The sequence below is a fragment of the Phodopus roborovskii genome, unplaced genomic scaffold (assembly GCF_943737965.1).
Source record: "Phodopus roborovskii unplaced genomic scaffold, PHOROB, whole genome shotgun sequence".
NCBI classification, from domain to species: Eukaryota; Metazoa; Chordata; class Mammalia; order Rodentia; family Cricetidae; genus Phodopus; species Phodopus roborovskii.
The window spans coordinates 29,577,966-29,590,350 of record NW_026126525.1 but is presented as its reverse complement, the minus strand read 5'-3'; the positions used below and the strand labels follow the sequence as shown (position 1 = coordinate 29,590,350).

Below are 12,385 nucleotides of genomic sequence, written 5' to 3'. Positions count from 1 at the left end.
GAGGCAGAGCCTTGGTGCCTTGAAGTCATCTGGGGATTAGCAGAACTAATTGTAAGGAGATATTTGAAACTACATGAATTTTTCAAGCATTTGAAAATGGAAGTATGTGAAGGTGGTGCTAATTCCGGGTCACATATGCACAGATCCCTAGCCTCTGCACTGGTTCATTTGTGGAATACTATGTACCTGATCACAGCACACAGGAAACACAGGACTTAGTCAGAGGATGCAGAAGACTAAGATAGAAGCAGAGTGAATGAGAAGAGTGATGTGTGTAGAATGAAGGGATGGGTCAGAAAAATCAAGATAACAAGATGCCACATTAGCAGAGATGACTTCAAGTCCTTCCCTTGGTAGGAAGTTGGCAGAAATTCCATCTGGATGAGGGGCAAGGCATAGAGCCGACAAAGAGACCCCCATATCTTCATCCAGGGAAGTAATGATCCAAGAATGACTGATTATTCACCACTATTGAACTTGAGTGATGAATAAAATCTAAGTCTAAAAATGACATGCTTCCAGACATTTGAATGTGGAATAGTACACACATAATATAGACATTTCAAACAGAGCTGTAACTTGGGGGGAATTTTTTTTTTGTTACTTAGAAATAATACCCATGAATCACTACTGCCAGCTTTTAAATAGTTAAACAAAAATAGATGAACTTGGTTGGTAAAACCCGTGAAGTAACTGAGGATTCATTTAGTGTAAATGGCTGACAAGCATGTGAATTCTGGGCAGATGGCAGCCACCAGAAGCTTACCACAGTCCCATTCATCTGAGCTGTCCAAGCAATCCGACTCTCCATCACACCACAGGTCACGTGGCACACACTCATGGTTGGCACATTCCAGCTCATTATCCTGGCAAAATGCTGGCAAGGGTACCAAGAAGGAAGAGGATGATAATGTCTGAGGAAGCAAACTGAAGACACTGTGGCAGGAAAATAAGCTCTGTTCGTGTAGATAGATAGCATTTTAAGGATCTTACTATTAAATTACTCTCCGAGTCACATATAAATCTCTTTTGAATTTTTAAAAATTATAGTAAATCTCCTTGATTGCCTTCTTAGCATCCATTTCCCTTCTTCCTTCCGTAAAAAGGAAACCTGATTTTGTCCAGGTTCATACCAGCCATCCCAAGCCCCAGAGGAAAATCTTGATTAGTTTAACATAGGCATGGCATTTTTCTGACTACTCTTATCTGAGAGTAATTACTAGTCCAGGATTAAGTGTGATTCCATAACAGACCCTTGGTCTATTATTTTATGATTTATGCATTGCAAAACAGCATCCACCCAAACTCTGTGGGTCAGGCCATGTGAGTGCCTTAGTCTTGGAACTAGGCCAGACTGGAGCAGACAGCTCCTTCTAATCCCTGCCTGGGGCTGTGTGTTAAGTATTTGTAAAGAATGTCTTTTCTAATCCACACAAAAGCCCCTTGCTACAAACTGTGACTCTGCCCAGTGCTGACCCTCAGGAAATCTCTCAGTGATCTTCCAGAGCAAGGAACACATCCTTCCTTCTTCCTATAGAATATGATCAAGGCAGCTCACCCACCCAGATGCTCTTGGCTTTTGACCATCCAGCCTGAGGTCAAGCTAAATTAAAAGAGTAAAGATGATGTATTTCTACTATAGTCTAATTAATTCACTTTGCATGATTTTTTACTATAATAAGACATGTATGATTCACATATTAACAAATATCTTCATTTTTGTTAGAGTTGAGCATTCTGTTACTTTCAAGAAAAGTGCTTTAAGAAATTTTTAACTGGTTCTAAAGATAATGACTATATATCATTCAGACATAAAAGATTTCAAAAGCATGAAACTTAATCCTACCATCATAAGATAAATGTAAACCTTTTTATGATCTTCTATTATTTTTCTTTATGTACATAAATAGACTACTAAAATGCAGAACAACAGTGCATATACTACTGAATGTTTTCTATTATTCAACTGCTGTGTTTGGAATAAACTGTCTTTGAAGCTCATATCTTGAGGTTTTAGTCTCAAGCCCCTGGTGCCATTAGAAAGCTGAAAAACTGTTTAAGAAGGTTGAAGATGTTAGGGACATCTTGCAGCCAATGAAAGCATGTCCTTGAATGAGACAGAGGGGCCAGTGCATCCTCTTTCTCTCTTCTAATACACAGCCTGGAGGTTAATATGCATCCTTGTTGTTTCCTCTCCTCCATGATATTCTTTCCTGCCACAGGCTCAAAAACAATGAGTCTACAAAATAATAGCCTGAAACATCCCAAACTACAAGCCAAAATAAACCTAACTTCTTAAATTGATTGCCTAGGGCATCCTGTTTAACTAACAGGAAACCAACTATCACATCAACTAAAGATTTGTAATAAACCCAGGTCAAATTATTCTTCTCTACTTTGAATTTAATATTGATATCTTATGGTGGCACTTTAATATTTCATCTTATGGTTGCATTTTATGTCTTCCACTTTTGGATACTGTAGGATATTTTAATCTTTCCATATTGATAAAATTATATGTGTATGTATTTTGTAGATATTTATCTTCTTGGAATATGTACCTTTATAAACATAAGCTTAATTGGAAAAACTAAACAAACTAAAAACTTTTGATATGTATTTCCAAATTTCTAGCTTATATTTAAAGTGAGACAATGAAAATTTAAAATAAAAAACCCTGTTAACAGATTCATGAGGGTACTCACAACAATTTTTTTCATCCACACCATCAGGGCAGTCTGGAAACCCATCACAGACCAATGTATGCTTCAGACATTGTTTATTGGATGGGCATTCCCAAAGATTTCTCTCTTTGCAACCTGGAAACAAAAGAAAAAGCTATTAATGATAGACTCACAGTTGATGAAAATGATGATGACATTTAATTAAATAATGTAAAAAGGAAAACTCCAGTACAAAGGCATGATTTCTTCTTGAGAGTTCGAAAATCTGTGATTACTATGAGTAATGTGATTTTGGAAGTAGGAGCATCCAGTAGTCCCCATTCTGCATGACGAACAGAACAGCTCTCCTAACAAGATCCAAATCAACATATGGGAAATGGAAAAAGTTAAGAAAACAACAACAACAAAACAAAACCAAGCGGCTATGCATTAACATCCTTCCTGAGTAATTCTTTTTGCTTTCTAAGTCAAATTGCCAGAGTGCAAGGTTCATCTATAAAGCGGCTTCTTATGCCTATAGACATAAATGTGTGTGATCTTAAATTGTAATTTCAGTCTACAAACTGAGGGGCCACCTGTATACTTCATGAAAGAGGTCCTGGTACGCTAAGTACCTACAAAAATTTGTTTAAGAGCCAAGTGCAAAAGCCAATGCTTTTGATGGCTAGACATCTAAGGGTGGGAACCTCATCAGCTAATATGGAAGACAGAAATAATTTGGAAAAAACCAGGACTGTGAGTTGATAACTCAAACTTCAAGTTCAAGCCCCAAAAGAAGCAAATACTTCTACTACACTCACTACCTATCATTTGACTTAAGTGCAATGTGTTTGAATATCAGCTTAGATACATCAAGATTCTATTTTCACTAGATGCCCCAGAAGATCCACGATCCTTACTATCCTGTGAGGGAATGAAAGTGAAGAGACCAGATCCTCACTGAGGCCCCTGCTTTAGCAGCCAGGACAGGCTGCTGAAAAGACCCAGCAAGACAAAGGCCCCTGACTCAGGAATATGTGCTGAACTTCTGACCTTACCTCCCATCAGGAAGCCAGATACCCTCCATGTGGCAAGGAACCAATCAGAAGTTAGCTGGTAGGCTCTGTGTGTGCTTTAAGGTAATAGTGGAATGCAGAGCATAACAACCAACCTAGGAGGGCCTATAGGCCATAGCAACCTACCTGTTGCAGCTGGCCAATCAACACAAGACAGGTCATCCAAGCCTGGCAGTCCACCAATCCTGTGGCTGTTGTGGACCCCGGCACTCCCCTTGCTCCCCACAATGAATTCCCTGCCCCTCTGTCCCTCTGGGTCCTTCTTGTCCCACCTATTGTTTCAGACAGTCAGAGGAAGCAAGCAAGCGAGTTAATTCAGTTAAGTCATAAAAACAATAAAAGACTCATTGCTTTTGCATCAGAATGGGTCTCTTGGTGACTTTGGGATTCAGAATTTGGGCACAACAAAAGAAATGATTTCATGGCTTTAAAGTGTTATGAGCTTTCGGTTTTTGAGATGGTTTCACTGTGTAGACAAGGCTGTCCTCGAATTCAAGATCCACCTGTCTGATTATAGACAAGTGTTCCCTTGACCTTTTTGATGCCCATCATTTTTCCTAAATCAGTGGTTAGCATATGGTAGAAACATGGTTAATTCAAATGTAACCTCACTTCATCTAAGAAACAAAAAACTCTGGTTCTCAGGAAAATATACTTTAAGGTATCTAAAATGCAAAGCAGTGACCAAATAAGGATACTCTTTGAAAATATCATTTTTCATCAGACCTATGACAAAGAATTCAGAGAAATCTCATGGTTGATTAACTTAGGATTCTTGGAATCCATTATGAGAAAAAAAAAAAAAAAAAAAAAAAAACCTCACTGTTAAAAAAGAATAATTTCAAACAAGGATCAAAATACTCCACCAGATTTAGAGTGTTTTCATTACCCAAATAAATGAGAGATAAATGGCAAGAGTCCTTCATTGGCCACTCATCTGTAGTGTTTGTTCTTTGATTCAAGGTATTTGGAGTTTTCAACTAGCGGAAGGCAAGCCTAACTGCAGTGTTCTGAAGATGATGTCCTCTAGATATTCAAAATGGACTCTGAAATCTGCCATGGGCCCCAGTTCCTGTCTAACAGCCTGAAGTTCTCATTTTACCAGAGAACAGGGCGAACACAGAAGATCTGACTTTTTGTTATTGTTGGAGAAACCACTATGCAGGTAGGGGATGAGAGAAGACCTTTGGAATTAATGAAGAACTTGTACTCCTGGGAGGGATTAATATAAAAACAAACACAGGAACAGATTACTGGGCATATGGCCTTCTGCAGTGTATGCTCACAAACAGTAGTAAGAAGAGGCGATGGCGTTCATCATCTACTGTTCATTTGATCTCCAACTCTAAGGGAGTATTCTGTGAGCATTTGTACATTTTCTACAACCAAACATCTCTTAGGGGAAAAGATGGTGAGAATAGATGAAATAAAATGAAAGGAGGTCATGGCACCTGTCCCATGGAAGATAGTATTATTTGTGAAGAATCGACTTTGTCTACAAAGTAACACTTTTGGTGTAAGTATGTGTTCAATGTATGTTTTAAAAGCAAAGTGAAAGCCTCCTTAGAACAGATAAGTATGAGTTAAGGTACTTCGTGCAGCTTTAGGCTATGAGATGAAATATCAACTATGCAGCACAGGGAGAATAGCAAAGTACACCAAAAGAGGACAGTGCTAAGTAAGTTATCAACTTTGATAACTGATATTCCCAGAACTTTCCTAGTTCAAGCACCAAATATTCCTTGTCCCAAGAACCCCATTGGTCCCAGGCAAACGGGAATGGCTCATCACCTTAAATTGGCTTAGCAATCAGTTCACTAAGCATCAGTTCACTCATTATACCTCTCATGTTTGCAGACACTCTATGAAACAGTCTTCATTGCCAGAGACAGGCCCTACCTGAATTGGACTCCTGGTTTCTCTACCAAAAAAAAAAAAACCAAAATGGCTGTTATAAGTAAAGACAGTGAATCACTATGGAAAGTGTGTGTGTGTGTGTGTGTGTGTGTGTGTGTGTGTGTGTGTGTGTGTGTGTGTGTGTTATCCTTTTCATTACTGAGACAATATACTATGGTTGGCTCTATTGATATCAGTCCTGCACCAGTTAAGCATTCAGCTGGAATAGGGAAAGCCTGTTCACCTCATGGTATCCAAGAATCAGAAAAAGACAAAGAAGCCCAGGACAAAATAACAAAATAACACAATATAGTCTCAAGAATCTACACCCAATGACTCACTTCCTCAAATAAGACCCATTTTTCAAAGTTTCCATCACCTGCCGGTAATGCCACTGAATTGTGGGGTTAATCTGCAGATTGGGTTAGGATCTAAAGTTCCAATGACCTCTCAGTGAGAAGTTCTACTAGCCAGGAATCAAGGATTCTTCACATCCAAATCATAACCCTAACACAGACACTTCTATAACACTTCATATGCAAAGCATAACCCAAAACAGATATCCTTGCTGTATAAAAATCTTATTATGCAAATATGAGGTCCACTCATCCTCTTAACTGTAGGAAATGAAACCCATTTCACTCGTCAGGCCAGAGCTGCTAAGAATGGGGAACGAGAAAATGTGATTCGGGTCTGAGCTGATGAAGGGTGAAAACAGTTCAGCTCCAGAGACACTGGGTCAGAATATGCCCCACAAAAGGACTGTCACATGAGTCACATGAGGTGGGACAGCCAGGGCTCGGGTTGAGTAGGCATGAAGAGCCTGCAAGAGTATTCATGATCCTGACTCCTCCCAATGTCCATCCTATCAGTCAACATAGATAGCCTACATCGCCGCTGGGCTCTGAGCGTTGACCATCATGAAAACATCACAGGCCCTATAGCTATGACCTACATCTTTAGTTTTGGTGGGTTTCCCAATTCTTCTATTTCCTAGGGAATGTACACTTTATGTCCTCTTTAACACACAGTGACTTAATGCCCTATGAAGAGGCAGGAGGAGGGAATAGTAAGGTTTTATCCATTGACCGAGGATCCCTATCAATGGCTGAAATTCTGGAAACAGGATCATCCTTCCCCAATAATTACTGTCTCTAGGACAACATATATATATTAAAAGTTGGGGACTTTGTCCAGCTCAGCTTTGCCATGCTAAAATCAGCTGTCTGAAACAAGACCAAGGCAAACAGAACCCCTTCCCCAAGCAAGGTGAACAGGGTGAATTTAGAAGGGAATTTCCTCTTAGATTCCCTAATACCATGGCAACTGGTTTCCTGCCCACTGTCTTCTGAAGATCAGAATGGGAAATTATAAATCTTTAAGTTATAAATGATAAAGAGGGGTGCATCACAACATGCAAGTGAATTCTAGGAAAGTGAAATAGAAAGCTAAAATTGTCAAGTTCTCTAAACACTAAGTCTGAACACCAAGTCTAAGTCTCCCCAGAGCACTCTACCATTCTAAGTTGCCTATCCATTACACAACTGAGCAGCAGAATACCAAAGGGGAAGACCATTCCTCTTCTTTAGCAGGGAGGAGGAATTAGGCCTGTTCAGAGGTCAGAAAACAAACACACAGATTCATCCTAAAAGCACACTTAGGGCTATTCCCCGTGTATGAACACGATGACTTACTCTTCTGATGACCACAGAGCTGAGCAGTCTCATCCACACATAACACCCTTCTGTGTGATAAATTACTTCAGTGCCCTTAAAGAGGACAAAAACATACAAAACACTTTCCTAAAACTTCTTAAGTATCACATTAATGATCCTCTGCAGACCTTCAGAGAATCGGTCTCTGAGAAACTTTTCTAGTTACATCTAAAGTTTTTGTCTGATCTGAGCTTAATAGAAGACCAAAGATAGTCGATAAATGTGTTTTCGTTAATTTGAAGATAAATAATCAAGCAACAATTTGTATTTCTCTCCATCTTTCTCGAGGTTTTCATTATTTAATAATCAGAAGGTAATTAAAGATTTTACTTTTACATTAGATATAAAGAATTTGCTTAAGCCATATTCTTATCTAATGGCCCCACTGAGAAGACCCACTGTCTGCAACAGAGTACCACATTTACATACTATCTCACCCAGACAGGTCATAACCCTAATGAAAGCAAACCTCAGCCTTATATAGTCAATGTGAAAGCCTGACAGCAAAACTCAAATAGAGAATCTCATTGCTGCTTTCTTTTCTTTTGTTTTTTTAACAAGTTTTTATTTATTCTTTCAGAATTTTACCTTATGCACTCCAATCCCACTCATTTCCTAGTCCCTCTGCATCTACCCTTCATCCTTATAGCATCTCCCTCCCAAAGGAAAACTTAAAAAGGAATAATAAAAATGAAAAACTTAAAAACTTAAAATAAATAGTATTAAAAGAAACCAAAATGCGAGCAAGCAAATAAGCAAACAAAATCCCACTGTTTTCTTTATGTCTTCCATGTTTGCTTCTCTGCTCAGGCCTGTTTGTTCTCTACTGTTTGGTTCATGGAAAGTCTTATGTTGAAACTGATTTGATCAAGTTACTAGTTTAATTATATATGGATATGTTATATGTTTTATCCCTGAAAGCTATCAACCTGCACGATGAGGAAGTACTAATCTCTTCCATGTCTTGCCTTCTGTGAGTCAGTTCTTCGGTGAAACCTTTAGGCTTGCACAGACCCCCCCCCAAGCATTTATTAAAAAACATTCTGAATATTAGCAAACCTTGCAATGCTTATTTATGTTAGTGTGGTAGCTTGAACGTATTTGGCGCCAATAAGCTCACAGGGAGTGGCACTATTAGGTGGTGTGGCCTTGTAGGAGGAAGTGTGATCTTGTTGGAGGAGGCTGGATGGCACACACCTTTAATTTAGACCTTGAGTCTGGAGGACACACCTTTAATCTGGACTACACCTTCTGGAGGAAGTGTGTCTTTATGGAGGTGGGCTTTGAGGTTTCACATACTCAGGATACTCCCCAGTGAATCAGTTGACTTCCTGTTGCCTGCAAGATGTAGGACACTTGGCTATTTCTCCAGCACCATGCCTGCCTGTATACTGCCATGCTCCCTATTATAATGGACTGAACCTGTGAACTATAAGCCAGCCTCCTCAATTTAAGTATTTTCTCTATAAGAGTTGCCGTGGTCATGGTGTTTCCTCACAGCAATAGTAAACCATAACAAAGACAGTCAGCAATTGCAACAAATTTAATCATGAGAGCAGGAGCCACTAGGAGCAAAATTCTCTTTGCTAAGTTCTCACACATTATTTTGGGAGTACATCTATAATTTATGTGCTTTGGTAATCACATTTCCAGATACAAAATTGATAAGAAATACACAGTCAATTTAATTTCTGACACATCAAATATTTCATAACTGAAATAAGTGTTGTTTTGAGGGGAATCCCCAGTAGTGTTGTTAAAACTTCTATGTGAGCTGTGCAATCACGACAGGCAGACCCAAGCACAGAGCACCTTAAATGCAAGACACATAGAATAAGTCAGAGAAATGACGAAGGTGGAATGCAGCCCAACTTCCCTGTTTCTACTTCCTCACGGGCCTGTGTGCACATGAAAACAGAGGTTAATAGCAGAGTATAGACTGATACCCTGGATGGTGTACCCAGAATCCTTTGGGGCCTGACCACCTGACTTCTTTATCTAATTAATCATCAATGATGCCGCTTCCCAGCACACTGTGCAGCCCATCTGAGTGCATGCATGAATGCCAAAGAGGAATTTATCCATCACGAATCACTTTGGAAAACCCAGTGCAAATTTTCTCAAGTGAATTATTACTATTAAAACAATTAATTTAGCTCTAAATGAATTATTTTTTTATCAATTTCTAACTTTTCACATCAGAGCTATCAATGGTAGACAAGATATTTTGAAAATTAAATAAGACTTATTTTATCATTGTGGAAGTCTGTTAACTATAAGATTAAAGCTTTTATGAAAACACTTATTATTTAACTAAAATCTTGATATTTTAGGGTCATGTAAATACTATATTATAGTCCTGTGAGATAATGTTTCATAATGTATTTTAGAATGGAGACAATTTATTCTTGGTAAGATGTATTTTTTTTATTGTATTTGTTTTGTTTTCTCAATTTGAGGCCTCATGTAGCAGCCCCAGTTAGCTTTAAACTCACTGTATAACTGGAGATGACCTTCAGTTCTCAACCTCTTTCCTCTACCTCCCAAGTGCTGGGATTTCAGGTATGCACCCCAAGCAGCATAACCATTACTTTTTAAACTAAGCATTTGCCAAATAATTAGTCACCTAATGAAATAGAGTCACTATTAATAGAGCCATAAAACCACTTTTAATAACCTAAGGTTATATAACCTAAGGTTTAATAACCTAAGGTAATCTATCTTAAACCATACCTTAGAATACCATACTCCAGCAAAGTTTTTAACTGAACAATCTAATACATTCTGGATATACTACTGATGTGACAGTAAAGTTTTATTATTTTTTTATAGAAAGCTCACAAACTGACCAACTATAGTAAGTTCTCAAACTATTTAATATTGCTTCATAGCAAAATTACACTGACCTCAGTACCAACATCCTGACAGCTGTAATCTTCCAGAGGAAGTGTGCGTCCATATTTATAGAAGCTGATAGTGGTTCAGTTGATTGCTTATGGCATTTTGTCTTGGCCAGGAGAACAATATGTACTATGAAAATTCATTTTGAGGGGAAAGGCAATATTTCATTCTTCAAAGGCCAATGGAATGGAATGATCTCAAAAGGATATATTGCCTTATGTTCTTCCAACAAATGAAGTGTCAGTTTTATTTGTGGGTATGACAGACTAAATAATCATAAGCAAGGTAGCTTTTAGATAGCACTTCAGTCCTTCTGCTGGATGCTGGGCATTGTTTGTTGAAACACATTGTCTGTGTTCTGATCCCTGGCATGTTTTCAGCTTGCAAGAAGTACAGTTTTCAGGAAAATAAACTGAGAGTGGCTGTGTTCCCATTGCCATGGGAATCTTCAGTCCCCATTGGTGGCTTTAGGGCTCAATAGGAAAAGTGTCAAGCAGGCAACAGAGGCAAAGCAAGAGGGGCATGAAAATGACTCTCCATTAAATGTGAGCACTGTTGCCTGAACTGTCTTCATGGATGCAGATGCCTGATTAGCAGCTCAGGAAGGCTATGGGAAGACATCATTATTCTTGTAATAAACCAAGTAGCAACTGCTTTGTAATTTAATAACAAAAATGGTTCCTCACATTTGTAAACTTTTCCTTTTTCCTTTCAATATATATGTACATGTATACATATGACATAAATTGTAATTTTATTATATATTAAACTGTAATTTACTAGAAAAATCATATCAGTTCATGCCTTATGGCCTGTTGATGTCAGAAGTAAGTGCATTAGCATTAGACCAGATGCCACTTCCTAGAGCAAGAAAACTGTTTACATATTTCAGCACAGTTTCTTATACTTGGCAGTTACTACTGTACATGAAAAAAATGTCATCTCATACACATACCACAGTGCTCTTCATCACTGTCATCATCACAGTCAGCCTGACCATCACATCTTCTGGAACCCAGAACACACCGTCCTGAGCGACACTTGAAGTGACTCGGTGAACATTCTGTCAAAAAGCAGTATGAATCTCAGTGGACAGAACTGCAAAGATGCCAACTAGCATCTGTGTTTCCATTTGGGCTGTTGTGAATGGGCAAGTACTAAAGCTAGAACAGGTCTCCACACAGCTAAAGCACCTGAAGTTCACTTGGATTTCTTCTATCTGCTCATCTCTATCCCTCTCTTTCATCCTTGGTACTACCTGTCCAGATCAGCACTTAGAACCTGTGCTTTTCAATAATTTATTACCTTACTAAATGGACACCTAACAATGACCTGAACCTGAAATTCCTTGTGCAATTGTTTATCATTACTTTCACAGCTCCTAAAACAAACAAAATCCACAAATAACTAACTCTGTAAGTGGAATATGCATAAAGTGGAACATACCTACATGACTAAGCTCATCTCTGAGTTCATTTTCATTTCTTAAAAATATTTTATATGTGATAGCAATGATAACAGCTGACAGGTGCCAGAGCCTTCTAGGGTAATTAAGTATATTTTAGCATCATGTACCCGTGAAGCATAATTGATAACTAAATGGAAAGCCAACAACAACCCTCCCTAATTCAGGGACAGCAAAAACTGACTGACATGTTAATCCATGCCCAAATGGAATGGACTGGAACATTAACCTTGCACATCTTCACTGGGCAGGAGGCAAGTTTGATTGGCTGAAATTTCCTCTGGAAATTGATTGCAGTCTGTGTCTTCAGGCCACTGGAGACCTACCATCCCAAGAACAGACTCACAATGCTCTTTGGAGTGCTCACACAGGAGTCTACAAGCAGAAAGACAGCATGTCATAAGTCATATAGCTTCACTGTAATTGTATGCATAGATTACATTTAGGTTTTAATTCTATGTGGGACTGTATGTATAAGGATGTGTGTAGAAACATATCCGAATGCATAGACACATGCACTTAGAAAACCCAAACAAGCAAAATTTCTACAAAGAGGATCCACCAGCTTTCGCCAAAAGAGATTGCACTGCAGACAGAACAATGAAGTTCTCTTCAGGACTCAGATTGCCTTACCCTTGGCTTTCTACTTTACTGTGTTTCAGGCAAACA

At 38.6% G+C, this 12,385-nt stretch overlaps 1 protein-coding gene across 1 annotated transcript in view; it reads right to left on the bottom strand.

Annotated features, from left to right (window-relative positions):
* The window catches only part of Corin (corin, serine peptidase), a 196,252-nt gene that overhangs the window by 32,759 nt on the left and 151,108 nt on the right, over positions 1 to 12,385 (bottom strand). Inside the window, 4 exon segments of the mRNA XM_051198201.1 lie at positions 767 to 877; positions 2,706 to 2,819; positions 11,207 to 11,314; positions 11,946 to 12,091. Of these exon segments, the coding sequence (XP_051054158.1) occupies positions 767 to 877; positions 2,706 to 2,819; positions 11,207 to 11,314; positions 11,946 to 12,091 (479 nt within the window).